The sequence below is a fragment of the Anabrus simplex genome, chromosome 3 (genome assembly GCF_040414725.1).
Source record: "Anabrus simplex isolate iqAnaSimp1 chromosome 3, ASM4041472v1, whole genome shotgun sequence".
Lineage (NCBI taxonomy): Eukaryota > Metazoa > Arthropoda > Insecta > Orthoptera > Tettigoniidae > Anabrus > Anabrus simplex.
The window spans coordinates 281,807,016-281,834,163 of NC_090267.1; the positions used below are offsets into that span (position 1 = coordinate 281,807,016).

The window sequence follows — 27,148 nt, forward strand, 5'->3', positions numbered from 1 at the left end:
TAAAGTGAATACAAGTCCTAATACATCTTGGAGCAACATTAAAGTAAGTCGCTTTACTACAAAATGGTTCTAAATATTATAGGAGTTTATAAGCGTAAGTCCATATACCTTGTTTTATCTCTAAGCAAACAATGAAATGATCGGTTCAAGTCCTTGTTCTGGTACACGGAGCGCATATCTTGCTTCTGGCACATTCTTGACAAAGGCATTGTTAGTGAATCTTTTAAAGACTTAGGCAATGAAGTGCACCGGACAATAATTCACCTTCAAGTGAAGAAGACACTAGTAGGTGCTGAAAATACTTCACCTCTAACTTGTGAAAGAATAAAAATGCTAATGTATACGTTCTTCCAGCACCGCTTAGCCCTTACTGCGACACAGGTGGTTGCACGTAACAAGAGGAAATGAAATGGCCTCCTCTATGTTTAACTCAGCGAGAGGAAATATTATGAATTGTGCAATAGAAGTTCTGACCATATCGACAGATAAGTTAACTGTGCAATCTTATGATGTGATTAATGTACTTGTGACTACTTAACTGCAGTCCCAATCGCTTGGAGCTTCTTGTCAGAGATCACACTCATATGGACACTGATGGGGAGCACAACATTTTAGAGGGAGCCAAGAAGTATCTGCCAATTAGCATCGTCTTCACTTCCAATGACTGGGTGAACTTAATTTTCAAATGTAACAAGAAGACACTTTTCAGAGTGAAGCGTATGAATTCAGAAGACTTCAGAAATTTAATGGACAGCCATGGCTGCCCATTCATATCACGAAAAAAGAACAATGGAGATGATACCTATCAAATATCTTCAGCTTTATGGTTACAAGTACAAAAGGATGCGTTTGGAATCCTATTTTACAAAACAAACTTCACAGGCGAATTACAGTGGTCTGCGGAGAAATATAAGAAAGCCGGTATATTTGCCGTTGAATATTCAACCGAGACAGAGCATGAAAAATATAGCCGGTTGAAGTACACATATTTAATCTACCTCATGAAGACAGTTCGCTCTCAAGGGCTGTTGATGAAGTTGAAGATGATGATGTTTGAGGAATCCTATTCATCAAAATGTTAAATATAATCAAGTATTAATGCTTGGATTTGGTTATTCCAGATTGTATTTACTTAAGGTTTTCGCAATATTTAACACTAAGTCCCAACTATCGAAATAAACTTAGAACCATTGGTAAACGTAAGTCCACTGGCATTGGAACTTACTTGTATGGCAATAAAATAATCCCGCTCTAGAAAGTCAAGCATAACGGCCGAGAGGATTCTTCTTGCTGACCACACGACACCTCGTAATCTGTAAGCCTTCGGGATGTGCAGTGGTCGCTTGGTAGGCCAAGGCCCTTCAGGGCTGTAGTGCCATGAGGTTAGGTTAGGTTAGTTAATAATAATTAATCATTTTAAGTGTATATTATATCAATGAATGTGTTCAGTGATCAAAATTACATAAAATATATCAAGAACAGTGATTTAAGTCACAATGGGCCAAAAATGCTCAACAACTGACGTTTCTCCTCTCTAAAATGGTTTAGCTCTCAAGTACAGAGTTATGCTTAGCTATCGTAAGATTTATTAGTTGCGGCATGTCAGGGTGTCAATATTGACAAGAAAAAGCAATTCCAGCGCCTTTCTAATTTATGTGTAGTACTCCTCAGGTTTGTCATCGTTTTTAAGAAATAATAAAATATATGCTGTATAATATAAGCAAATAATATGCGTTCCAACCCCCTCCCCTCGCGTTACAAATGCCATGTTGACTATGCCAGATATTTTTCAGTTTGTCAACATTTGAGCCATGTTAAAGTTTACCAAATTTTGAAACTTCACATTTCGTCCCCAGACCCTCACTCGTTACGTAATAACCCTAGAAAAGAACGAAGGGAAGAATCTCTATACTCGTCGAACTCTCTATAACTACTTTTGCAGTTTTCAGACACACCAATGTGCGGAAATTTTGTTCCGCAAGAGTTCTTTTACATGCCAAGTAAATATACCAAAACGCGCCTGACGCATTTAAGCGCCTTCATATACCAGCGGACTAAGTCGATCTAACCCGCCAACTTGAGCTGTACCTTCTGACCCATACCGCCCGGCAGCTGACAGTAGGCTATTGCTGCTTCCTACATCTGTCAGTCAAACGTGCTGATGGCTCGATTCTCTACAGCAGGGCCTCTCAGGGTGCATGCACTGTGCACGGTGCAAAAGACGACTTCGCTTGCTTGCCCAGAGTGCAGACCCCCACTCTTCGATTTGGAGCAATAGCGTTGTATCTCTCTTTCCCCACGCCTGTCTCGCTCGCTCCCCCTGTCTCCCTCTTCCTCACTTGCTCCGTAGCGCTCCAAATCCGAACCGAGTAGAGCCGAGCTTAGCCGAGTAGCCCAGAGACGAAGCGTTGGTCCGAGCCGAGCCAAGTGGAACAGTGCACGGAAGCTCTTGTGCCTCGATTTCCACGCGTGAGAGTTTGGGCGTTTGAGAGGCCATGCTCTACAGTATGTCGTTATTCCCTGCTCATTTCAATCCAGATGGTCGTTGCAATGTGCTTCATTTTGGCCATGAGTGACCTTTCTGATGCTTTATCCTAACTGAATAAACAGTAGCACAAACAGCCACAAATATTACAAGTATTACGGGCTACCATATGAAAAAATGTTGAACTTTTTTACAGTTTTTATCAAATCTTTGATAATTTTAATTTCACGTTTGTAGACTCACCACTATGATTTACTACTATCGAGTTATTTAGTTTATCAAGTTACGGAGTTAGTACAAATGTTTATATGTAGTCAAGTGGTCGTTTGATTATCTTTTTGTTTTACAATTGATATTTCCTCAAACTTACATTTCGATGAATTATAGTTCACTCACATATGATAGACAAATATTTCTTTGAGCTTTAGCATTAGGCATATTTATTTAGTTTCTTTTTTTCAAAAAAGTTATGTGTAATTAATTAACACAATATGTCTAATCCTCAGCCCTAAATTTGGTTAGATCCTCAACAGTTTCACCATCGGCTGTTATAGACACTTTAGGCTTATACGAAGACATTTATTTTTTTAAAGTTCTGTGATTAAAATGTACAGTTCAGTAACAAAGGAGATCAACACTGAAAAGCATCCTATATTAAAACTAGTCCTAACAATAGCCTCTATCATAGTCACGGATAGATTCTGTGTGTAACATACAAAGGATGTGCATAACTATAACAGCAGTTCTACTTCTATTAACGTGGGATAGATTTACATATATTACAATGTACAAATAGCCTCAGTTCGAAATAGGCTTGCGTTTCAGTTAATTACTTGTTGGGTGACATAAACAATACTAGTTCACCCTAGAAAAGAAAAGGATAAGAAATGAACGTGAGCCTCAAAACAAGTTATACCTTGGTCAGGAGGCTTATAGTCGCAGAGACAGGCGATGGGTGACGTGGCCCCACAACTGGTAACTGTAGGGTGAATGATCTTCAAACACTGCATTACTTGTCTCTTCTCTCCATTACAGTCTTAATATTGTCGTGATTTTTTTTGAAAGATACTTAAATCTACAACCATTGGAAGCCTCTGGCTATAACATCGAAAGTATACGTGGATAAATTATAAATGAGAATTGAAACATAACACACATATCAAATGGAGAAGTTGAAACCATTCGTTCCATGTTTAACACTGAGTCTTCTGTCGATTCTGCTCGGTTCTACGATTGGTCCACAACAAATGTCAATGGTAATGGTAGAATTACAGCTGACATCCGTGTACATATGTGACATTTCTGAAGATCGCAGCGGCCGTCGTTAGGAAGCTGCACGCGGCAGACGACGGCGACTGGTAAGGAGGACAGCACGGTGGTTCTGGTGGGTGGTGATTATGGTGGGAGTTCAGAAGCTCCTTCTCCACACTCGCTTGCTGCCGGAGCTGCTCCAGGCGTAGCTGATTCTGTCTCTTCCACTTCGTCCTGAAACAGGGTTTGTTTAGAAGCCTTAACTAACTTGGGCATTCAGTCCATCAATACGTGATGCACTTTCAAATGTATTGTGTGGGCGGTCAATTAAAACAATGTTAAATAAATCTGGGTTACGAAACCGAGTCATCTCTTTTCCACTATAGCCTATGACTTATATCAGGGAGTCGTTATAGTGCAACTTAGAATCTTATGTTTTTAATTATCATCACCTTTAGGAAAATGTGTAACCATTTTGACTATCATACTCAAGGGTTTTACAGGATACTTTTCAACAATTAAGAGAACTGTCTAGCTGAGACGGTAAATGTATTCTCACCTGCGGTTCTGGTACCAGGTCTTGACCTGCGTCTCGGACAAGTTGAGGGCGTCCGCCACATCGCTGCGGTCCGCCACGGACAGGTACTTTTGACAGCGGAACTTCCGTTCCAGGTAGGCGAGCTGCGCATGGGTGAAGGCTGTCCGGCGTCTGCGCGGCTTGCGGCCCTTACTGGCGGGACCGGCGTCGACCACGTCCGGCCTATCACCATCCTCGGTCAGCAACAGGTGGGGGTACACTGAATTCGGGGTAGAGTCGGACGTCTCTCCCGCGGGGTCAATGTCCTCGTCGTCCTCAGAGTCCTCTGGAGCAAAACAAGTCTCATTTAGCCGTCAATTAAGTCTGTATTATTATTATTATTATTATTATTATTATTATTATTATTATTATTATCGAAGGCCGTTGATTCAGTGACATAGCCGCTCACGGTCCCGGGTTCCAAGGTGTATATCCTAGTCATTTCAGTTGAGGATTTTTCAATAGGAACAGCATGGTGACAGGAAGGGCATTGGGCCATAAACCCTTGCAAGTTATTATTATTATTATTATTATTATTATTATTATTATTATTATTATTATTATTATTATTATTATTATTATTATTATTATTAGCGCATTATGGAGGAACAGAGACAGCAAAAGAAATACCTGCATTCTTAGACTATTATGCCAGAAAGATACTACATGATGCAAGGATAAATTGAGTTTGAACGAATGTAGGCCCTAAGTATATTTATATTAAATTCCTTGCTGCAAATACTTCAATCAATCACCACTTATCTGCATTTAGGGCAGTCGCCCAGGTGGAAGATCCCCTGTCTGTTGTTTACCAAGTCTTTTCTTGAATTAACTGCAAAGAAATTTGGAAATTTATCGAACATCTCCCTTGGTAAATTATTCCAATCACTAGCTCTTCTTCCTATAAACGAATATTTGCCCCAGTTCGTCCTCTTGAATTAGAACATTATCTTCATACTGTGTACGTTCCTAAAAACACCACTCAAACTTGTTCGTCTACTAATGTCATTCCCTGCCATCTCTCCACTGACAGCTAGGAACATACCACTTAGTCGAGCAGCTCGTTTCCTTTCTCCCAAGTCTTCCCAGCCTCAACTTTGCAACATTTTCGTAACGCTACACTTTTGTCGGAAGTCACCCAAAACAAATCGAGCTGCTTTTCTTTGTATTCTTTCCAGTTCTCGTATCAAGTAATCCTGGTGAGGGTCCCATACACTGGAACCATACTCTAGTTGGGTCTTACCAGAGACTTACGTGCCCTCTCCTTTACATTCTTACTACAACCCCTAAAATGAAATGGCGTATGGTTTTTATGCCGCGAGTGTCCGAGGACATGTTCGGCTCATCAGGTGTAGGTCTTTTGATTTGACTCCCGTAGGCGATCTGCGCGTCGTGATGAGGATTCAATTATTGTGAAGACGACTGTCACGACCGCGTGTCGCGACGCTCCCCTTTCATGGCTCGGTGCCGAGCGAACGGACTGGAGCGAGTCCCGAATCCGCGACCTCCGAGACTAGAGATAGGGAGTATCAATTTAGAGTTTATATGATCATGTAACAGTGGCAAGAAGTTATAGTGATTCGAACGATTGAGTGATAATTTTATTGAGTGAAAATTCAAAGTATTCAAGGTATAAGATTTCATATAAGTTTTACGTGAAGCAAGCTGGTGCAACGCGAAGTTAGTGCCTGTGTAATATTGTGAAACAGCCGACGACAGGCGTCAGTGTAAAACGGTAGCGTAGTAGAAAGCTCTGAGAGTGTTTCTAGAAGCCAGTGGAAGGAAGTATTGCGTAGATTTTTTGACTCAGTAAGAAGCCACTTGTTCGAGGAGATTCTGTGACACTCCCCAATCAGTTAGCGGGAGGAACACGTGAGCCAATCAGACTTAAAAACAACAGTTTTCTGAAATCAGAGAGGGGTAAATGTTCGAGGAGCTCCCAGGGAGAGTTCTTGGACAGACCGGTGAGAATCTAGCTAGCCGCCTTGTAAGCAGGTTGTATGACTGTAAACTATACCAGAAAGCCGCAGAATAGTTATAAGTGTGGCCAGGCAAAATCAGTCGAGTATCGCGAAGGAAGCGCAAAGCGAGAAGAGACTACTGTAGATGCAAATCAGCTATCAGTAGCGACGGGAATTTGCTACACTGAATAACGACGGAGATTTGGAGGTTTGAGTTCTGTATTTGTATCTCCCGTTAACTGAACATCGCATCGCACCAGGCGACTACGGCGTCTCGGGCGCAAGAGCAGAGGTCAAGAAAGTAGTCGGACGCGGATGGAAGAAGTCTTCGAACACAAGCTAAGGAATTACCAAGTTTCAGGGCTTTTTCTTATTGTATTGCAGAGAGTAGGCTAAATGAACTGGGCAGTCGAGGACTTGAGAAAGACTATCTATAACCAAGAGCTATAAATGTACTTGTAGAAAGATTTCAAGATTCTTAATTGTGCATTTGTATTTGCACAGTGTGTGCTTATTTAAGATAATACAGGTGTGTTGGCAACTTGATCTTGTTATTTCTAAGATTAAGCTCCCGAAAATTTCGAACTCAGTCCCTAGCCTGTCCAAACCTTAGGATCACGACACATACACCTAACCCTTGTGTCAGCGTAATAAGCCAATGATGGTTAAAATTCTCGACCCTGCCGGGAATCGAACCCGGGACCAATGTGACCAAAGGCCAGCATGCCAACCGCTTAGCCATGGAGCCGGACACTACAACCCCTAAATACCCTCATAACCTTCTGCAGAAATCTGTACTTACATTTTATTTGCAATCCCATTTATGTGATTACCCCAATGGAATATGTCGTTATGTTAACACCCAGGTACAAAGGAAACTCCACCCCTTCAACGCAGTAATTAAAACGGAGAAGGCTTTTCCGATGAGTGAAACTCACAACCTGACTTTTAACCCTATTTATCAATCATACGATTGATTGCCTGCTGTCCATCTCACATTCACCTGGTGAGTTGGCCGTGTGGTTAGGGGCGCGCAACTGTGAGCTTGTATCCGGTAGATAGTGGGTTCGAACCTCACTGTCGGCAGCCCTGAAGATGGTTTTCCGTGGTTTCCCATTTTCACACCAGGCAAAAGCTGAGGATGTACCTTAATTAAGGCCACGGCTGCTCCTTCTCATTCCTATCCCTTTCCTATCACATCGTCGGCATAAGACCTATCTGTCTCGGTGCAACGTAAAGCCAACAGCAAAAAATACCATCTCACATTTTCGAGGTCTTTTTGTAGTTGCTCACGGTCTTGTAACTTATTTATTACTCTATATGGTAGGCTATAACATCGCCCGCAAAAATCCTTATCTCTGATTCCAAGTATTTACTCATATCATTTAGAACAGGCCTTTCCAACTCGAGCACTTAGTGCCGGGGCGCCCCAGCGCTGCACTCAGCAGTACCTTTCCCTTCCTTCCCCACCTATCCCGCGCAGTGGTCGGTGCATGTGTGCGCAAGAGACAGTACATTTATTCTCATTCTCTCTCTGTGTGTGTCATTCTCAGTAGAATCTATTCGATAGAACAGATAGCGGAGCAGTTGGTTTCACCTTCGTTAAAAATGTCGTTTAATCCTTCATGGGTGGATTCATATTTTGTTCTCAATACCGAAGGGAAAGCTCACTGTTTAATTTGTCATGCCATTTTAAGCGCAAAGTCTTCAACCGTGCGACGACACTACCACAATAAACATGTTTCCACCTATGATGACATCGTTGGCGCAGCAGGAACCGAACAAATTGCTAAGTTAAAATCGGAATTGCCAAGTTCTTCAGAGATACGTAATAACTTACTCATTATGAATTGTTTTACATGCGATTTAGGAGATTTGTTTTCTTTTTGGTTTTGTATAATTAAGAACTGTTTAGAATTAGACTTAGATGTGCTGCTAAGAAAAAAACCCCGGTGGAGTTGGCGGCGCGGTTAGGGGCGCTCAGCTGTGACGTTGCATCCGGGAGATAGTGGGTTCGAACCCCACTGTCGGCAGCGCTGAAGATGGTTTTCCGTAGTTTCCCATTTTCAAACCAAGAAAATGCTGGGGCTGTTCCTTAATTAAGCCCACGGCCGCTTCCTTTCCATTCATAGCCTTTTCCTATCCCATCATCGCTATAAGACCTATTGCAAAAAACAACCCACAAAGATAATTATTTTAATTTTTTTTATCTCCCTGTCCCACAGATACTAGAACCCAATACTTTAGAAGGCGCAGTTCGAGCACGTTATGGGCTATTGTTGCTCTGAAAATTGCAAAAAGCAGATGTTTTCAATTCTGAATTTAAATAAATGGAGAACTAGGACTTCTCTGTCTGATGCGGACTTAGAGGCTGTACTTGGAATTTCTACTGCCAAATCGATTGTACCCATTATTGGTAAATTAGTTGCCGCAAAACGAAGTCAGCAATCGACTTAAACGCGAAATGTACATTAAGGCAAACGCAAAGTATGTACAGAAAAAAACGGTGTGTTTATGTGTTCACAGAACGTCATAAATAATATTGTTTGCATAAGCTGCGCGCTGACTTGACGACCTGTGAGTCTGCCTCTGTCACTTCCCCTCCTTCCCCCACCACCTCAACGGTGCTATAGCACAGCACCGGGGCTGCTGCCGGGGCCGGCCGGGGCCGTGGAAGCACCTCAGTTGGAATCGCTTGATTTAGAAATATAAGAAAACATAAAGGTCCAATAATACTCTCTTGAGGACTTCCCCTTTTAATGATTACGGGATCAGACAATGCTTCATCTACTCTAATTCTCTGAGTTCTGTTTTCTAGAAATATAGCCATCCATTGTCACTCTCTTGTCTCGACCAATTGTACTGATTTTTGCCAGTAGTCTCCCATGATATACCCTAACAAATGCCTTATATAGGTCAATCGCGATACAGTCCACTTGACGTCCTGAATCTAAGATATCCGCTATATCTTGCTGGAATCCTCAAAGTCCCATATATCCTTATCTTAGAGATTTACTTTAGAAACTTCAGAATTAAAGATCTTGCGTGACGGCTTACACAGAACTATTTTTAAAGTAGAGATATACAGTATTTTGGCCTGGTTAAGTACCCCGGACGAGCGCTGGCCTTCTGAGCCCAACTTGGCAGGTTCGATCCTGGCTCAGTCCGGTGGTATTTGAAGGTGCTCAAATACGTCGGCCTTGTGTCGGTAGATTTACTGGCACTTATGAGAATCCTGCGGGACAACATCCCGACACCTCGGCGTCTCCGAAAACCATTACAATTTTGTTAGTAGATCGTAAAACCAATAACATATATCTACACAATATAAAATAAAAGTTCTGGATCTCGTCTGTCTATTTGTGACGGCTAATCTCGAGAACCATGGGATGGATTTGATGCGTTTTTCACCATTTTATACATTTTTCGAGAAAGGTTTATATATAGAAACATTTATCTATGACCTAAGGAAGTCGAGCAGTACCGATTTCAGTGAAGCTAGCCGAAGGAAAAATGAACGTCCGCGCGCCTTTTCTTGGCTTGCGTTGGCTAAACCGTTAGGCCTCGAGATATATCTATACTATGAGATTAAGAACATGTTCTACAAAAAGTACGTGACATTATAGGCCTATATCTACCCTTAATATATAGCCCACTATAACTGTTTGTATGTTATGGTTTGCAGCAAAACACATCACATTTAAAACACCTTTTAAAATGAATCGCCGGCCCCGTGGTGTAGGGGTAGCGTGCCTGCCTCTTACCGGGAGGCCCCGGGTTCGATTCCCGGCCAGGTCAGGGATTTTTACCTGGACCTGAGGGCTGGTTCGAGGTCCACTCAGCCTACGTGATTAGAATTGAGGAGCTATCTGACGGTGAGATGGCGGCCACGGTCTGGAAAGCCAAGAATAACGGCCGAGAGGATTCGTCGTGCTGACCACACGACACTTCGTAATCTGCAGGCCTGCGGGCTGAGCAGCGGTCGCTTGGTCGGCCAAGGCCCTTCAAGGGCTGTAGTGCCATGGGGTTTGGTTTGGTTTGGTTTTAAAATGAATCAGTCAATCCTTATCAACATAAGCTGTTTAATCACTTCAAGGATCTAATATAAGTGCATTAAAATATCATTCACAGTACGTAATTTTCATCTATATTTTTGAAGCTCTTAACGGCTTTGGGCAGCAGATAACGGTCGAGTAAAGAGAAGAGTGGATGTGTTGCGAGTTTTCGTTATTAATTCCATTCACCTACCTTTTCTGTATTCCGAGTGTGAACATTTTGTTTGGAGTTTCCTTGGTAATTTGGTGCATCCCGTCTTTCTTCTTCATTCCATCTGTGATAATCTCCTTGAACAGGCTACACAGTCGAGTTGAGATTGGGGGAGGGGGGTGTGTGTTTGGAGTTTTGCTGGTAATTTCATGCACCTCGGCTTTTTAAATTCCGTCTGTGAACATTTTTTTACACAAGCTACGGTACAATATTAATAGTTTTCCAGTGACTTATCGTTATCTATAACAAGGCGTGTGGCTTCCGAAGAGGTCTGGAGCAAGTATTTCGAGTTGACGCCGTATAGAAGAGCTGTGTGTCTGTGAAGATGACACAAATACCCATTCCCTGAGGCAGAGCAATTAACGAAGGAAAGTTAAAATCCTCGCCTGAGCACGTGGCTGCGCCGTTTGGATCACCAAGTTATCAGCTTGCACTCGGGAGATAGTGGGTTCGAACCCCACTGTCGGCAGCCCTGAAAATGGTTTTCCGTGGTTTCCTATTTTCACACTAGGCAAATCTCGGGGCTATACCTTAACTAAAGCCACGGACGCTTCCTTCCCACTCCTAGCCCTTTCCTATCCCATCGTCCCCATAAGACTATCTGTGTCGGTGCGAAGTAAAGACAATTGTAAAAGTAAATCCCCGGTCCGTCCAGGAATCGAACCCTGGACCCTTGGACCAAATGGCAGCATACTAACCATTTAGCCATGGAGTCGGACTATAAAATCTATAATAAATCATCACGCCGAGACGGAAAGTGAATACAGTGAGTTGATCACGTAACAATGAAACTGGCCAACAAAGAGACTCTCGACTGTCAAAGGACAGAGAAAGAAAGAATGACTTCACAAAGACAGAGGGAGTAATCTTTCTCTAAATTCTCTGCACAGGTTCAAGTTGACACAGAAGTCGATAGTAAAGAAGCTGTTCACTGAAAAAGATGTCCGGCTCCATGGCTAAAAATGGTTAGCGTGCTGGCCTTTGGTTACAGGGGTCCCGAGTTAGATTCCCGGCAGGGTCGGTATTTTTAACCATCATTAGTTAATGTCGCTGGCACGGGGACTGGGTGTATGTGTCGTCTTCACCATCATTTCATCCTCATCACGACGCGCAGGTCACCTACGGGAGTCAAATCAAAAGACCTGCATCTGGCGAGCCGAACATGTCCTCGGACACTCCCGGCACTAAAAGCCATACGCCATTTCATTTTACTGAAAAAGATGAAAATCCACAGCCTGTTTTCAGTCATTCGACGGGATCAGGGATGGAATGAATGAAGCCCCCGTCTAGCGGAGAGGATAGAATTTGTGCCGGCTCCCGAAGGCTGTCGCACTCCTCTGGGACAATGTTTAATGACTGACAGATGAAATGAAATGATATTGGAGAGTGTTGCTGGAATGAATGATTCCAGAGAAAACCGGAGTACCCGGAGAAAAACCTGCCCCGCCTCCACTTTGTCTAGCACAAATCTCACATGGAGTGACCGGAATGTGAACCACGGAACCCAGCGGTGAGCGGTCGGCGCGCTGCTCCCTGAGCCATGGAAGCTCTTAATTGTTCATTATCCTACAGAATTTCTAAATTCTTTACATCCTTCCAACTTCCCACCACACAAGCTGATTTTGAAAGTGGGGTTCCTATTACTGTATATTGTTACGTAATCTACACCCGCCAAGTTATGCAATGGGCGCGAATGGTAGTGAAAACTTGGGAAAACTGTTTGATTGGAGCTAATATTTTAACTGTGCATGGCACAGGAGAAAATGTCTTAGTACCGAAAATCCCTATGAATCCTTCAGATTTGCCTTTTGATTTCAAATGAGTCCAATTCCCGGTAAGAGTTTGCTTTGGCATAACAATAAACACAGCACAGGGCCACACACGTAGCGTGGCTGGAGTTGATCTCAGCGGAGAATGTTTTTTCTCCTGGACAGCTTTGCATGTCCCTCTCGTGCGTTACATCAAAACGAAAGCTTTTCGTGTTCACCGCCGGAGGAAAAACGACTGCCGTATACAAGGAAATATTATAAGTCGTAGGTTAACAGTAGCCTATCGCCTTAAATTCATAAATGCTCCCGTGCGAATCCGGGGTGGGTAGCTAGTTATTATTATAAATATATTTTGATTCTTCGGGTTTTACAGCGATGTAACAACTCTGTAAATCAACAACGTTTCTCTACTTTTAGTTGACTAGTAGTTCTACTAATGTTTAATGTTTGTTTGATGCGATCTCGCTGGTGTTTTTCATCTAACAAAATTCTTGAATCGTAAATAGTACATCGCATAGCAGTTTCATCAGTGTCTATGAAATCTTGTTTGAGTTCCTGAGCCAGAGCAATAAATCGGGTACTGGACACCTTTGGCATGGTAAAGTTTAGTAGTGCTAATCACGTGGGCTTTGGCTCCGTGTGCCATTAGCACCAGGAGGCTGCAGCCCAAGGACGCCTTTGCTCGTATAGCTCCATCTACCTGTTCAGATTACCAGAGCTAAATGACAAACTAAGCCCGCCTCGTGGGTATGAATGTTAAGGCGTCAAGTCTGCATGGTCTGACACCGTGATTAACAGCTCCGAGTTCCGTTGGTGGGGGAAAAACACCATCATTTGCCTGGTGTGAAAATGGGAAACCGCGGAAAACCATCTTCAGGGCTGCCGACAGTGGGATTTCAACCCACTATCTCCCAGATGCGAGCTCACAGCTGCGCGCCCCTAACCGCACGGCCAACTCACCCGGTACTTAGGAAATAAAGGTTTCAATTAATTAACAGCTGAAACCATGTATGGAGCTTGGTTCGTAACCACAAGAAGAAGTTTTTCAAACTCGATACCAGTAGGCCAGAGTTTTCGGCAAAAGTCCATAATTGATTGCATTACTGTACTGGCATAGGCTTTCTGCAGCTCATACATTTTTAACAACATGGGCTTAACGTTCTCCCCTGCTAAGGGAAAAACTAACATGTTCAAAACATCGTTCCATTGAGTCTATGATTTCATCCACAATGATTCCCACATCGCAATCAGATACTTTCTTCTTGATTCTTTGTATGGTTTCTTGGTAAACAGGCTCCATGTAATTTTTCTTAAAGTACGGTGTGGAACCAAGCATACCAGCTGACGTCATCGCCCAGGGTTATCTAATCTTATTCCGTATCGAGTGACGACTCCGGCGCGCCGTACACTGTAGGACATCACGCCTACTCTCATCGGGCATTGACATCTTTGTTTATTTTTCAAGAAATCCCCTGAAAGCTGGATGGTTCACCTTATTGAGTGGAATGCCTGCTTGTGTAAGAGCTGCACACAAATCAATGTTTAATTCCTTCAAAGTTTGGCTTTTTGAAGAACGCTGTTGAAACGCCTTCGTAATAGAGGTTGCCGCGATTTGTTTGCTTGAAGACTCTTATTCATTTAATGCTCAGAGCTGGAAATGTGTTGTTTGATGCGATCTCGCTGGTGTTTTTCATCTAACAAAATTCTTGAATCGCAAATAGTACATCGCATAGCAGTTTCATCAGTGTCTATGAAATCTTGTTTGAATTCCTGAGCCAGAGCAATAAATCGGGCACTGGACACCTTTGGCATGGTAAAGTTTAGTAGTACACTCGTTTAGCAATGCCACAAAGTGCTAACACCGGTTCACTTGCTAACTCAATCACACAACTCACTCTTGCGCTCATTCGCTCACTTGCTGTCCACACTCTCTTATGACACCGCGACAGTTAGTAGAATGCTCTCATTCATGTTGGAACTGCAGTCTCAGCGAGTTCTAGATGCCTCGAGCAGAACCCAGTCTCATTTCTCGGAACTACGCGGGTGCGGTTGCTGACATCTCTGCGTCATCAGACTCCGCCTCCATGCGAACAGATGACGTCTCTAACAGTAACAAACTCACATTCAAGAACAGCAGCCTACTGATTCTGGTGGGACAGAATCACCCATTGTCAATTGCATTATTTTGACAACAAACAGCGTTAACGCGAGATAAAGGGCATTGAGTTAGCAATTATTTTCAATTGTTGCAGGTGTGCTTTCAACTCCCGCGCGATGTTTACTGAAAGAGGTAGGCATTTTTAATGCTATTCGTTCGGGGTGTCAACCCAGTGGATCTTTTGCCCCTACTGGCACTGGTAATTGGAATGGCGGGAGTGTGGAATGTTGTGTGTGAGGCCAGGAATATTAATAATTACAATTTAAAAACCCTGACCCTGCCGGGAATCGAACCCGGGGCCGCCGGGTGACAGGCGGACGCGTTGCCCCCTACACCGCGGGGCTGTACCGCGTAAGGCTTACTATTCGCACGTACACAGCAAGCTGAAGAGACGTTAATTATAAGTAATATTTTATATTGATTATAAATCTTATAGAATGGAATTAAACTTAAAAGAAAAAAGGGGGGAAAGGGGGATTATGGGCATGGTTGGGGGAAAAAGGGATAAAGGTCCGAAGAAAAGGAAAAAGGCGCGTGAAAAATGCCTCTTTTCGCAACTTGAAACAAAATTTTACACTATGATACATTTCCGAACAGCTTTAATTTACCCTAACAAAAAAGGTGCGAACCTAAAACTCCTAACCCTGGTTACTACGGTACAATTCATGACCACATTCAAGCTGGAGGGATTAGCATAATGGCTCAGCTACTGGCTTCCTGACTGGAAGCGTTGCATCATGAAGGTTATCCCGCCATAAATGCTCGGTCTCCTGCGATCCCAGAAAAACTAAAGAAAGTTATTATCAAGAAGTTGAATATCGTCTTCATACTTTTATACTCATCATCTGTTTACCCTCCAGGTTCGGTTTTTCCCTCGGACGTAGCGAGGGATCCCACCTCTACCGCCTCAAGGGCAGTGTCCTGGAGCTTCAGACTCTTGGTCGGGGGAAACAACTGGGGAGTATGACCAGTACCTCGCCCAGGCGGCCTCGCCTGCTATGCTGAACAGGGGCCTTGTGGAGGGATGGGAAGATTGGAAGGGATAGGCAAGGAAGAGGGAAGGAAGCGGCCGTGGCCTGAAGTTAGGTACCATCCCGGCATTCGCCTGGAGGAGAAGTGGGAAACCACGGAAAACCACTTCCAGGATGGCTGAGGTGGGAATCGAACCGACCTCTACTCAGTTGACCTCCCGAGGCTGAGTGGACCCCGTTCCAGCCCTCGTACCACTTTTCAAATTTCGTGGCAGAGCCTGGAATCGAACCCGGACCTCCGGGGGTGGCAGCTAATCACGCTAACCACTACACCACAGAGGCGACTATACTTTTATACTGCGCAGCAAAATGATCACGGAAAGCTAGTAGTCCCTATAATTAAGCAGAGGTTAGATGTGGAAAAATCTCGTAAACCATAGACAAATATGTGACAGTCCGATAAATCTTTGAATCAATGGAATCCCCTGTCTATAACTGTGAGATATACCGGGCGAGTTGGCCGTGTGGTTAGGAGCGCGCAGCTGTGAGCTTGCATCTGGGAGACAGTGGGTTCGAATTTCACTGTCGGCAGCCCTGAAGATGGTTTTCCGTGGTTTCCCATTTTCATACCAGGCAAATGCTGGGGCTGTACCTTAATTAAGGCCACGGCCGCTTCCTTCCCATTCCTAGGCCCTTTCTATCCCATCGTCGCCATGAGACCTATCTGTGTCGGAGCGACGTAAAGCAAATAGAAAAAAACTCAGAGATACCACTCGCCCATGCGGTATTTTCTTTACTAGATGATGACACCTGTCAACACGTGTGAACTGCTTGCTCGACAGTAGACTGTCCTGACAGCCTCTTTAGCACCCTCATCAGGGCAGTGACGAGAGGGAGCTAGTCCTTGGAATATATTAGTGAACACAGGGAGACCAGTAAATGAGAAAATTACAGATTATTTTTAAACCGAATGCTACTGGGAAGAAAAACAACCACTTGCGCCGACATTTACAGTATTAATTTTTACCAGCAACATCTTTTATTCTGAAATTTGAATTTCGTGTGGTTCGTCGTGTGGGTTACTGTAGTCACGTCGTAGTTCGTGAACCATGGGCAACGGCTGAGTGGCCTAGTAAGTTGTCCTGAGAGTTGGGATACCAGTTTCTATGTAATGGGAGTGGGCATCTCGGACATATTCTGAATCATGGCCCTCGTTGTGCTTAGGCGGCTAGAACTATACAATCCAACGCCAACTCGTTACAGGAGAGATCCTCACTGCGACTATGTGTGTAACTATGGGTAGCATTCTGCTTCACAGAACTTTTCATCGAGCACGCTCAGAATGCTTGAAGCGAGCCTCACACCCATGGGAGTAACGGAGTCCCACTCCCATTTAACAGGCGAGGGACTTCTTGGAAACAACTTGGCGAACGAAATGGAATTCCATGGGGAGCTTTCAATATTAATGGGGCTTATAGAAGAAAGAAACTAGGACTGACTGAGTCAGCAAAGAGGATGTATCTAGATGTGTTAGGAGTTAATGATATTCGGGTGAGGGGAGATAACGAAAAAGCGGTAGGAAATTATAAAGCATTCTTAACAAGTGTTTAAAAGGGAAGGGCAGAGTGTGGGGTAGAGCTGTTCATCAGGAATACTATTACACGCAACACAGTTTCTGTTAGGCACCCAAATGAGTGTATGATGTGGGTAGATTTGGCAATTGGCGGAATTAGGACGAGAATTGTCTCATTGTATCAAACCTGTGAGGATGCAGATGAGGACGAAGTTAACAATTTTATGAAGCATTGAGTGACATCGTAGTCAGGGTCAACAGCAAGGCTAGGATAGTGCTAATGGGCGATTTCAATGCGAGAGTTGGAAAGAGAAATGAAGGATACGAAAGGGAGATTGCCAAACGTGGGGAAGATATGAAAGCTAATAGGAATGGGAAGCGTTTGCTGGACTTCTGTGGTAGTATGGGATTAGCAGTCACGAATTCATTCTTCAAGCATAAGGCTATTTGCCGCTATACATGAGATGGTAGGGGCGAAAATTCCAAACAATTGAGAGTAAGCAGGTTCAGGATATAGAAAGAAAATGGGTGGCATACAGCGATGCTGTAGTAGAAACAGCAAGGGAATGCCTACGAACAACTATGTGTTAAAAGATGGAAAAAACGAACATCTTGGTGGAATGTTGAAGTGAGAACAGCTTGTTAAACGTAAAAAGAAGGCGTATCAGAAATGACTCCAAATTAGGACTGATGCAGACAGGCATTTGTACGAAAATGAAAGAAACGGAGCAAAGCAAATAGTTACTGAATCGAAGAAGTCGTGAGAAGATTTTGATAACAACCTGGAAAGCCTAGGTCAAGCATCAGGGAATAGCACTAAAGGATCTTAGAAAGGAAGGGGTAAAGGAAATGAATAGTGTTTAGGGCAAATCAGGTGAATTCATAAAAGATCCCAGAGAATCACTGGACAAGTGGAAGAAATATTTTTAAAATCTCCTCAACGTGAAAGGAAATATTTCTGGTGACGTCGCGAGCAGAGCTCATGGGGAGGAGGACAGTGATGTTCGTGAAATTCCGCTTGATGAAGTGGAAAGGATGGTAAAGCAGCATGAATAGATGAATTAGACCCGAAATGGTGAAATACAGTGCGAAGTCAGGGATAAAATGTCTTCATAGAGTAATAAGATTAGCATGGAGTGTTAGTAAGGTACCTTCTGATTGGACGAAAGCAGTTATTGCACCTACCTATAAGCAAGGGAACAGGAGGGATTGCAACACCTGACGAGCGACCCCGATAGCTGCAGTCGCTTAAGTGCGGCCAGTATCCAGTATTCGGGACATAGTGGGTTCGAACCCCACTGTCGGCAGCCCTGGAGATAGTTTTCCGTGGTTTACCATTTTCACACCAGGCATATGCTGGGGCTGTACCTTAATTAAGGCCACGGCCGCTTCCTTTCCACTCCTATCCCTTTCCTATCCCATCGTCCCCATAAGACTTATCTGTGTCGGTGCGACGTCAAAGCAACTTGTAAAAAAAAAAAAAAAAAAAAAAAAAAAAACTAACGAGGTGTCTCATTGATCAGTACACCAGGCAAGGTGTTCACTGGGATTTGAAGGGAGGGTGCGATCAGTGGTTGAGAGGAAGTTGGATGAAAGTCAGTGTGGTTTCAGACCACAGAGGGCTGTCAGGATCAGATTTTCAGTTCGCGCCAGGTAATTGAAAAATGCTACGAGAGGAACAGAGAGTTATATTTATGTTTCGTGAATCTAGAGAAAGCATATGACAGAGAACTAAGGGAAAAGATGTTCAGCATACTCGGGGACTGTGGGATTAAAGGTAGATTATTAAAATCAATCACAGGCATTTATGGTGACAATCGGGCTGCAGTGACAGTTGATGGTAGAATGTTTTTGTTCAAGATACTTACAGGGGCTACACAAGGCTGTAATCTTTCATTTTGTTGTTCATATTTTACATGGATCATTTGCTGAAAGATATTAAGTGGCAGGGAGGGTTCAGTTAGGTGAAAATGTAGTAAACAGTTTGGCCTATGCTTACGGCTTGGTCTTAATAGTAAGCCCTAGATTGTGCCGAAAGCCTGCAGTATAATATCTTGGAACTTGAAAATACGTGCTATGAGTATGGTATGAAAATTAGCCTTTCGAAGACTAAATTGATGTCAATAGGTAAGAAACCCAAGAGAATTGAATATCAGATTGGTGGCACAAAGCTGGAACACGGAGATAATTTCAAGCATTTAGGATGTGTGTTCTCCCAAGATGATAGTAGTCTATAGTAAGTGAGCTTGAATCAAAGTGCAGTAGCCTATAGCTAATGCAGTGAGTTCGCAGTTGCGATCATCAGTATTCTGTAAGAAGGAAGTCAGCTCCCGGACGAAACTATCTTTACATCGGTCTGTTTTCAGATCAACTTTGCTTTACGGGAGTGAAAGCTGGGTGGATTAAGGATATCTTATTCATTAGAAGTAACAAGCATGAACGTAGCAAGAATGATTGCTTATACGAACAGATGGGAACAGTGAAAGGAGGGTACTCGGAATGAGACGATGAAGGATAAGTTAGGAATGAGCTCGATGGATGAAGCTGTACCCATAAACCGGATTCAGCGGTGAGATCATGTGAGGTGAATAGAGGAGGATAGGTTACCTAAAAGAATAATGGACTCTGTTATGGAGGGTAAGAGAAGTAGAAGGAGATCAAGACAACGATGGTTAGACTCAGTTTCTAACGATTTAAAGTTAAAAGGTATATAAAAATCAAGGCCACAGAACTAGTTACATCTGGAGAATTGTGCTGGCGGTTAGTAGGCCTAAATTCACAGAGGTTTGCAGACTGAATGCTGAAAGGTATTACAGTATTTAAAGAAGATGTATGTATGTATGTATGTACTGTATGTATGTATGTATGTGGAATTTCGCATTTTGAAAAGTTATCTTCTTCATTTGTTATGGAAATGCACAACACTAGCGTACACTTGGTTGTACAGGATTATTATTATTATTATTATTATTATTATTATTATTATTATTATTAAAATATCACCGAGCTCGACAGCTGCAGTCACTTAAGTGCGGCCAGTATCCACTATTCGGGAGATAGTTGGTTGGAACCCCACTGTCGGCAGCCCTGAAAATGGTTTTCCATGGTTTCCCATTTTCACACCAGGCAAATGCTGGGGCTATACCTCAATCAAGGCCACGGCCGCTTCCTTCCCACTCCTAGCTCTTTCCTGCCCCATCGTCGCCATAAGACCTATCTGTGTCGGTGCGACGTAAAGCAACTAGCAAAAAAAAATTAATTAAAATATCGTCTCGTATAATCCGTTGTTAAGTGAGAGAACGCTACCTCTTTCGTCTTATCAATACATCAAGGTGAATCCCTCACGGTAAGCCTACTGTGATATGAAATGATACAGTGTGACCTCACAAGATATTCATTTTAAAATAATTATTTCTCATCGTCTAATAGAGCAACCAACCAAGCGAAGTGGTCGCACGTTTTAATGCGCTACGGCTACTGAGGTAAGCTTTGCATTCGGGAGACGCGTGTGTTCGATCCCCACCGTCGGCTGTCCTGAGAAAGCCATAGGGTCGTTTTACTTCCCCATATTACTAGTTAAGTGAGTTAGTTCAAAATAGCGAACGCAAGTTTTATTTAGGCTTCATACTGTTAGCACAGAAGTTATTCCATAATTCTGATATATGACTACGGTTCACATATACCATATCCCAATTTTTCACCGAGATGTCATTTAAAAATTATAATTGTCAACAGATTATTTTAAGTGTTTATCACAATAAAGAACATAAGAGGAATTATTTGAGGAAGAGGCATTAGAAATCCATATTATAAATACATCAAACGTATAATACACTACACGATTAAGATATTTTTACAATGAATTTGATATATGGCAAGACCGGGTGCCGCGCCGCATCGGTAGACTTGTTGCACCCCTTACAAGTGGAAAGTTTGGCGCTGGATGTCACTATATGTGCTGAGAGTAGTTGAGTTAGCTCTGTAGCAAAGGCTTCTATCACTTGTGCGCAAGATTTCTTCTATATTTTCAATGTGTTGCTGGTTTTAAACATGTACGTAAAATATTTTCCTTGCGAAAGTTTTAGGGACTCCTTAATTTATTGTCTTGTTATCTGTGTTTTCCTCAATTCTTTTGCATTTAATAGTTTTAATAGTACTGGATGTTGTGAAGGTTCTACATACGGAGTTCGCCATTATTACATCAATACAGCCTTGAAATCAGGTTGGGACACGTGAAGCAGTGCTCTCAAGTGTATAATAATAATAATTTCGTATGGCTATTTCTAGCCGGGTGCAGCCCTTGTAAGGCAGACTCTCCGACGAGGGTGGGTGGCATCTGCCATGTGCAGGTAACTGCGTGTTATTTTGGTGGAGGATAGTGTTACGTGTGGTGTGTGAGTTGCAGGGATGTTGGGGACAGTACAAACACCCAGCCCAGACTCTGAAATTAACCAATGAAGATTAAAATCCCCGACCCGGCCGGGAATCGAACCCGGTACCCTCTGAACCGAAGGCCAGTACGCTGACCATTCAGCCAACGAGTCGGACCTCTCAAGGGTGACGCTGCACCGTGTGTTGAGTTTTATAGTGTAAGAAATATTTTTTCCTTTACTTTTCAGTTATAACTTTAATGATGCCAACTGAATATTTTTTTTAAAAAAGGGAAGGAGAAAAGCAACGTGACCAATTAAAAAATAATATTTTATTATTATTATTTTGTTCGACTCCGTGGAATGGTAGCTAGCGTGCCACGCCAGAGTTAACCCCTTGACACCGACCTCCATACGTCGTATGAACTTTTCCTTCACGTGCCACACACCTCCATGCGTGGTATAGACCCCTGTAGGCCAAACTTCATTTTGTTCTAGCTTGTAAAGTTTTGAAGTTATCGAGATATAAATGTTATATCTTTGAATGTGATGATCTCTGCCTTCCTTGTATGTATGAATCGGTCCTAATCAGTGTTTCATTTTTTCTTTGTAAAGAGTTTGAAATAGTCGTGACCTCTTTCTTCTTGGGAGCAAATAGACTTTAATTTCTGCTGACTTCTAAGGGATGTATACGACGTCTTCTTATGGAGATCTTTTCACTGATGTGCATGTTGACATCATCTGGTGAGGTTTCCTATAACATGTTCAACGCCTTGAAATCTCTTTATTACTTGACTCGCTGCCACATTGAAATACGATATTGCGTGGCCCATGAACATGGTATGATGCAGTTTGAATGAAAGAGAATTAAGTTTTAATAAATCAGACGATAACAGCACTAAACAGAGCGAAGTGACAGTGGACGCACAGCATTAGGAATGGGAGCGCATGGTGCGCGGAACCAAGTAACGGATGACAAAACACGCCAAAATACACGCCTTCTTTCTCATTAACTAATCGCCCCATCGAGCTGAGATTCGTGCTAAATGAATCTTTGAACTATTGTTCCCGGTTCTTCCGCTCAAAGTTTAAGAGGCAACGATCATCCTCGTTCCGTGGCATTGTGAAACAACCAAGAACGTCACTTTCATTCCGTACAAAACGTAGGTCTCTTCTCCATTAGTACACTTCAAGGTAAATATAAAGTCAATGAATATAAACTACATTATTTCGAGTCTCTACTGTAAACGTTTGAAAATAATCTTAGCTAAACTATTGTAATAGTGAATGTTTAAAGATATCCCTGCATTTTCGCAGTGCTAACACCTGAATCGCCTCCGTCCACTGGGTAATGTTACGTACTGTATTTCTATGAATAGTCCACCATTTTTACCTCATTGCGTCATCTCTCCCGGGAGTGCGGCATAATTTATCGCCCGTCCCTGCGCCAATTCTTCCGTTACGCACCCTTCTATTCTTTAGTTCATAATGGACCTAAATGAGTTTTATATAGCAAACTAAATATTAAATAATCAGGCATACATGTTGTTCTTCCCTTCTTGCAAAAAGTTATCAATTCCAAACCCTTACTAAAAATGCATGCACTTAATAGAAACATGCGGCGCGTCACCCGGTTTTACCATATTTCAGAACATTACAGTGACAAATTGTCGTTGATCTTCCTCAGGGCCATAAAATGAAGCTGGCTTGATATTATTGACTACAGGGTTAAAGTATCTCAAAGACCAATCGAATTATGACAACCAAAGTAGAAAAATATAGTTCAGTATAAAACCCAAGAGGAGTCTAAATTAAAGATCAATTTTATGAGCTCGAGATATTGGTCGTGCGAGTTGGCTTATACAGCAGTACAGTCGGTATCTGATGGACTATAGAGCTTTGGCGTGTGTGGTAATGATTATCATTTTAATGGTAGGCCGTACATACTTCTGAATTATTATTCCATATTAGGCTAACTCTTCTCTTACGAAAAAGGGAGATTTACATCACCTCGAAAAATGAAGGTATAGGCAAAAACAACAGAAAATATGAGTAACTGAATAATAATATCGCCGAGGGACAGCAATTTTGTCCTGTTAAAATTCACTTGCTTACTAGTAAATCTCCTGATAGAGGCCGCCATATTTGAGCACCTTCAAATACCATCGGGATCGAATCTCACAAATTGGGCTCGGAAGATCACTGCTTCCACCTTCTGAGGCACTCAGCCTGGCCGTTAAATTTCTCTTTTATTTAAGTTTTCTTTATGGTTAGGTGCACTTCTTCAAAGGCAGGCCTTATAAGATATATAAACGCTTTAGGGACCACTTGCGCACAAGGTACTCCACGACTTGGAATACGTCTGAGACGCCCATTCCTATTCCATAATAACTGTCAGGACCACTTACTAGGCCACTCAGCCATTCCTAATAGTTTCCCAACTAGGACGTGATTACTACAAATTAATTAATTAAGTTACACAATAGCCTCAGTTAAAACAAGTAAAATTAGAACTGGGTTAAAATCCCACTTTCAATCATCACAGAAGTTATGTTCCGTGGTTTTTCACCTCAACTTCAGGCGATCCACCTTGGTCTAAGGACTTATTTTCTACTCTTGACGTCAAATAGCTCGTTCTGTAGATCAGTTAACAGAGTGCAGCGGACTGAAAGCGTTGGCAGGGGTAGTCGCAATTTTGAAGGGCGGAAAAAAGTAATTTCGACTCTCCATGTCGTATGATGCCACCATTCCGAAAGATCTCTGGCGAAACATTTGTTGTTTACCCGGCCAATTTATTAAAAACTCCATCATAGATCGCCTAACAGAATTCCGGCTTCTCTGTCATCCGTAAAAGACAGAAAGATGAAATTGTTGTGCAGACAGCTTATATGATAATAATAATAATAATAATAATAATAATAATAATAATAATAATAATAATAATAATAATAATAATAATAATATGGCCTCGGCTACCATGCACAGACATTTTGATTTGACGCCACTTAAGCTACCTGCCTGTCAATTTCGACGTTCCTTCTTCCAGATAGCAGAGAAACAATTCTCTGTTGGGCAGCCTACGACTGACTTTTAATTAATTTTGTCGGGTAGACACCAAGTGCCCCATAGGTCTTTTGCATGCCGACATCGTACGACAAGGAGCACTGAATGGACTTTTTCCACCCTTCAAAAAATTGACTGCAACACGCTTTTTTGAGGCAACAGATCACCCTATTCTTCTTCTTCTTCTTTTTCTTCTTCTTCTTATTATTATTAAGCCTCCGTGGCTCAGGAGGCAGCGCGCCGGCCTCTCACCGCTGGATACTGTGGTTCAAATCCCGGTCACTCCATATGAGATTTGTGCTGGACAAAGCGGAGGCAGGACAGGTTTTTCTCCGGTTACTCTTGTTTTCCCTGTCATCTTTCATTTCAGCAACACTCTCCATTAACATTTCATTTCATCTATCAGTCATTTATCAACGCCCCAGGGGAGTGCGACAGGCTTCGCCAGCCGGCACATTTCCTATCCTCGCCGCTAGATGGGGGTTTCATTCATTACATTCCTGACCCGGTCGAATGACTGGGAACGGGCTGTGTATTTTCATTATTATTATTATTATTATTATTATTATTATTATGCTAGTTGCTTTACATCGCATCGACACAGATACTTCTTATGGCGACGATGGGATAGGAAAGGGCTAGGAGTGCGAAGGAAGCGGCTGTGGCCTGAAGGTACAGCCCAGAATTTGCCTGGTGTGAAAATGAGAAACCACGGAAAACCATCTTCAGGGCTGCCGACAGTGGGGTTCGAAACCACTATCTCCCTGATGCAAGTTCACAGCTGCGCACTCATAACCGCACGGTATTTTTATTATTATTATTATTATTAATGTTATTTTCTTTATGTCCCACTAACTACTTTTACGGTCTTCGGAGACGCCGAGGTGCCGGAATTTAGTCCCGCAGGAGTTCTTTTACGTGCCAGTAAATCTACCGACACGAGGCTGTCGTATTTGAGCACCTTCAAATACCACCGGACTGAGCCAGGATCGAACCTGCCCAGTTGGGGTTAGAAGGCCAGCGCCTTAACCGTCTGAGCCACTCAGCCCGGCATTATTATTATTATTATTATTATTATTATTATTATTATTATTATTATTATTATTATTATAAAGCCTGTTACTTACAAATATAAACACAGGTTATCAGATGGACTTCACGACACAGTGTATGTGGGGCTGTTGACCTCGACTTCCGAGGTACCTACGTGAAGCAACAACAATAAAATGTTGAAATGTTGAAATGTTCTCATATATTTCGTGTGACTTTAATACGAAAATTATCAGGAGTCAGATCAAGTTGGGGAGCGGTTGATGGTTGAGTAAATACTTCCATCATATGAGTTAACACGTAAGTTGCGCCTAATTAAAACGTGTGCGTCACATAATTAACCTAGGCTCGACGTGTCGTGAGGCTGGTAATTATGGCGAGACTTGAGCCAAGTAAACGTGTAGAACGTGCTGGAGAGTCAAAAATTAGTGACTCCATGAGAGACGAGAGCTAAGCGTCCCCAATTAGAACAATGCAGCACAATGACCCTCATTACGGGGGCCTTGCGTATAGATTACGTCATCACCGACTATCTTATCCATTGAGCTGGAGATCCAATGCCTGTTAACTAGCTTGTAATCTAATGTTCCGCATTCATAAATGTGTACAGTGTGTCTCACTGCAGCTGACGTCACAACTTCACTAGTGACTAGTAACCTGCGCCAGCGGTCAAAGGATTGTACAGTAGAAGAATCATACCCCTCGAAAAGTGTGTAATTTGCGCCAGCAATCCTTTCTGCTTGTCGAACCACATGCCCGGTGAAACAAATTCAATAATATGTATAATATATTTTCTCAAAAGCCTCCGTGGCTCAGACGGCAGCGCGTCGGCTTCTCGCCGCTGGATACCGTGGTTCAAATCCCGGTCACTCCATGTGAGATTTGTGCTGGACAAAGCGGAGGCGGGACAGGTTTTTCTCCGGGTACTCCGGTTTTCCCTATCATCTTTCATTCCAGCAACACTCTCCATTCCGATTTCATAGCATCTACCAGTTTGAAGCCATTTCCTTTCAGCTTTCAGCTTCGACTCATTTACTCATTTCGACTAATTTATAACTGTTAGGTTTTCAGTCTGTCGAAAGTAATTTATCAATAAATAATCTTTGAAAATACCTGAAAAAGAAACATTTTTCTTTTTAACTTTCGTTTTCTTTCTTAATCTGTTTACGCTCCAGGGTTGGTTGTTCCTCGGGCCCAGCGAGGGATCCCACCTCTACCGCCTCCAGGACAATGTCCTGGAGCGTGAGACACTTGGCAGGGTGATACAACTGGGGAGGAGGACAAGTACCCCGCCTAGGCGACCTCGCCTTCTATGCTGAGCAGGGGCCTTGTGGGAGGATAGGAAGATTAGAAGGGATAGACAAGGAAGAGGGAAGGAAGCGGCCATGGCCTTAAGTTAGGTACGATCCCGGCATTTGCCTGGAGAACGGGGCAACCACGGATAACCACTTCGAGGATGGCTGAGGTGAAAATACAACCCTCCTCTACTCATTTGACCTCCCGAGGCTGAGTTGACTTCGTTCCAGCCCTCGTACCACTTTTTTAACTAAACCACGGGCCAACATTTCAACAATCAGGTATAAACTAACATCCTACTAAAGAACAAAACTAATTCAGTGAACGCCACTTGAGTACTACGTATCTCCGGTTGTGT

At 42.8% G+C, this 27,148-nt stretch overlaps 1 protein-coding gene across 1 annotated transcript; it reads right to left on the reverse strand.

The window, feature by feature from the left end:
* Positions 1–3,442: 3,442 nt before the first annotated feature.
* Positions 3,443–8,118, reverse strand: LOC136866777 (barH-like 1 homeobox protein). Its single transcript, XM_068226839.1, has 3 exons — positions 8,115–8,118; positions 4,296–4,599; positions 3,443–3,970 (listed from the first exon to the last, which is right to left on the reverse strand). The coding sequence occupies exons 1-3, from the start codon at positions 8,116–8,118 to the stop codon at positions 3,754–3,756; spliced, it is 525 nt and encodes a 174-aa protein (XP_068082940.1). The 3' UTR covers positions 3,443–3,753.
* Positions 8,119–27,148: the final 19,030 nt, after the last annotated feature.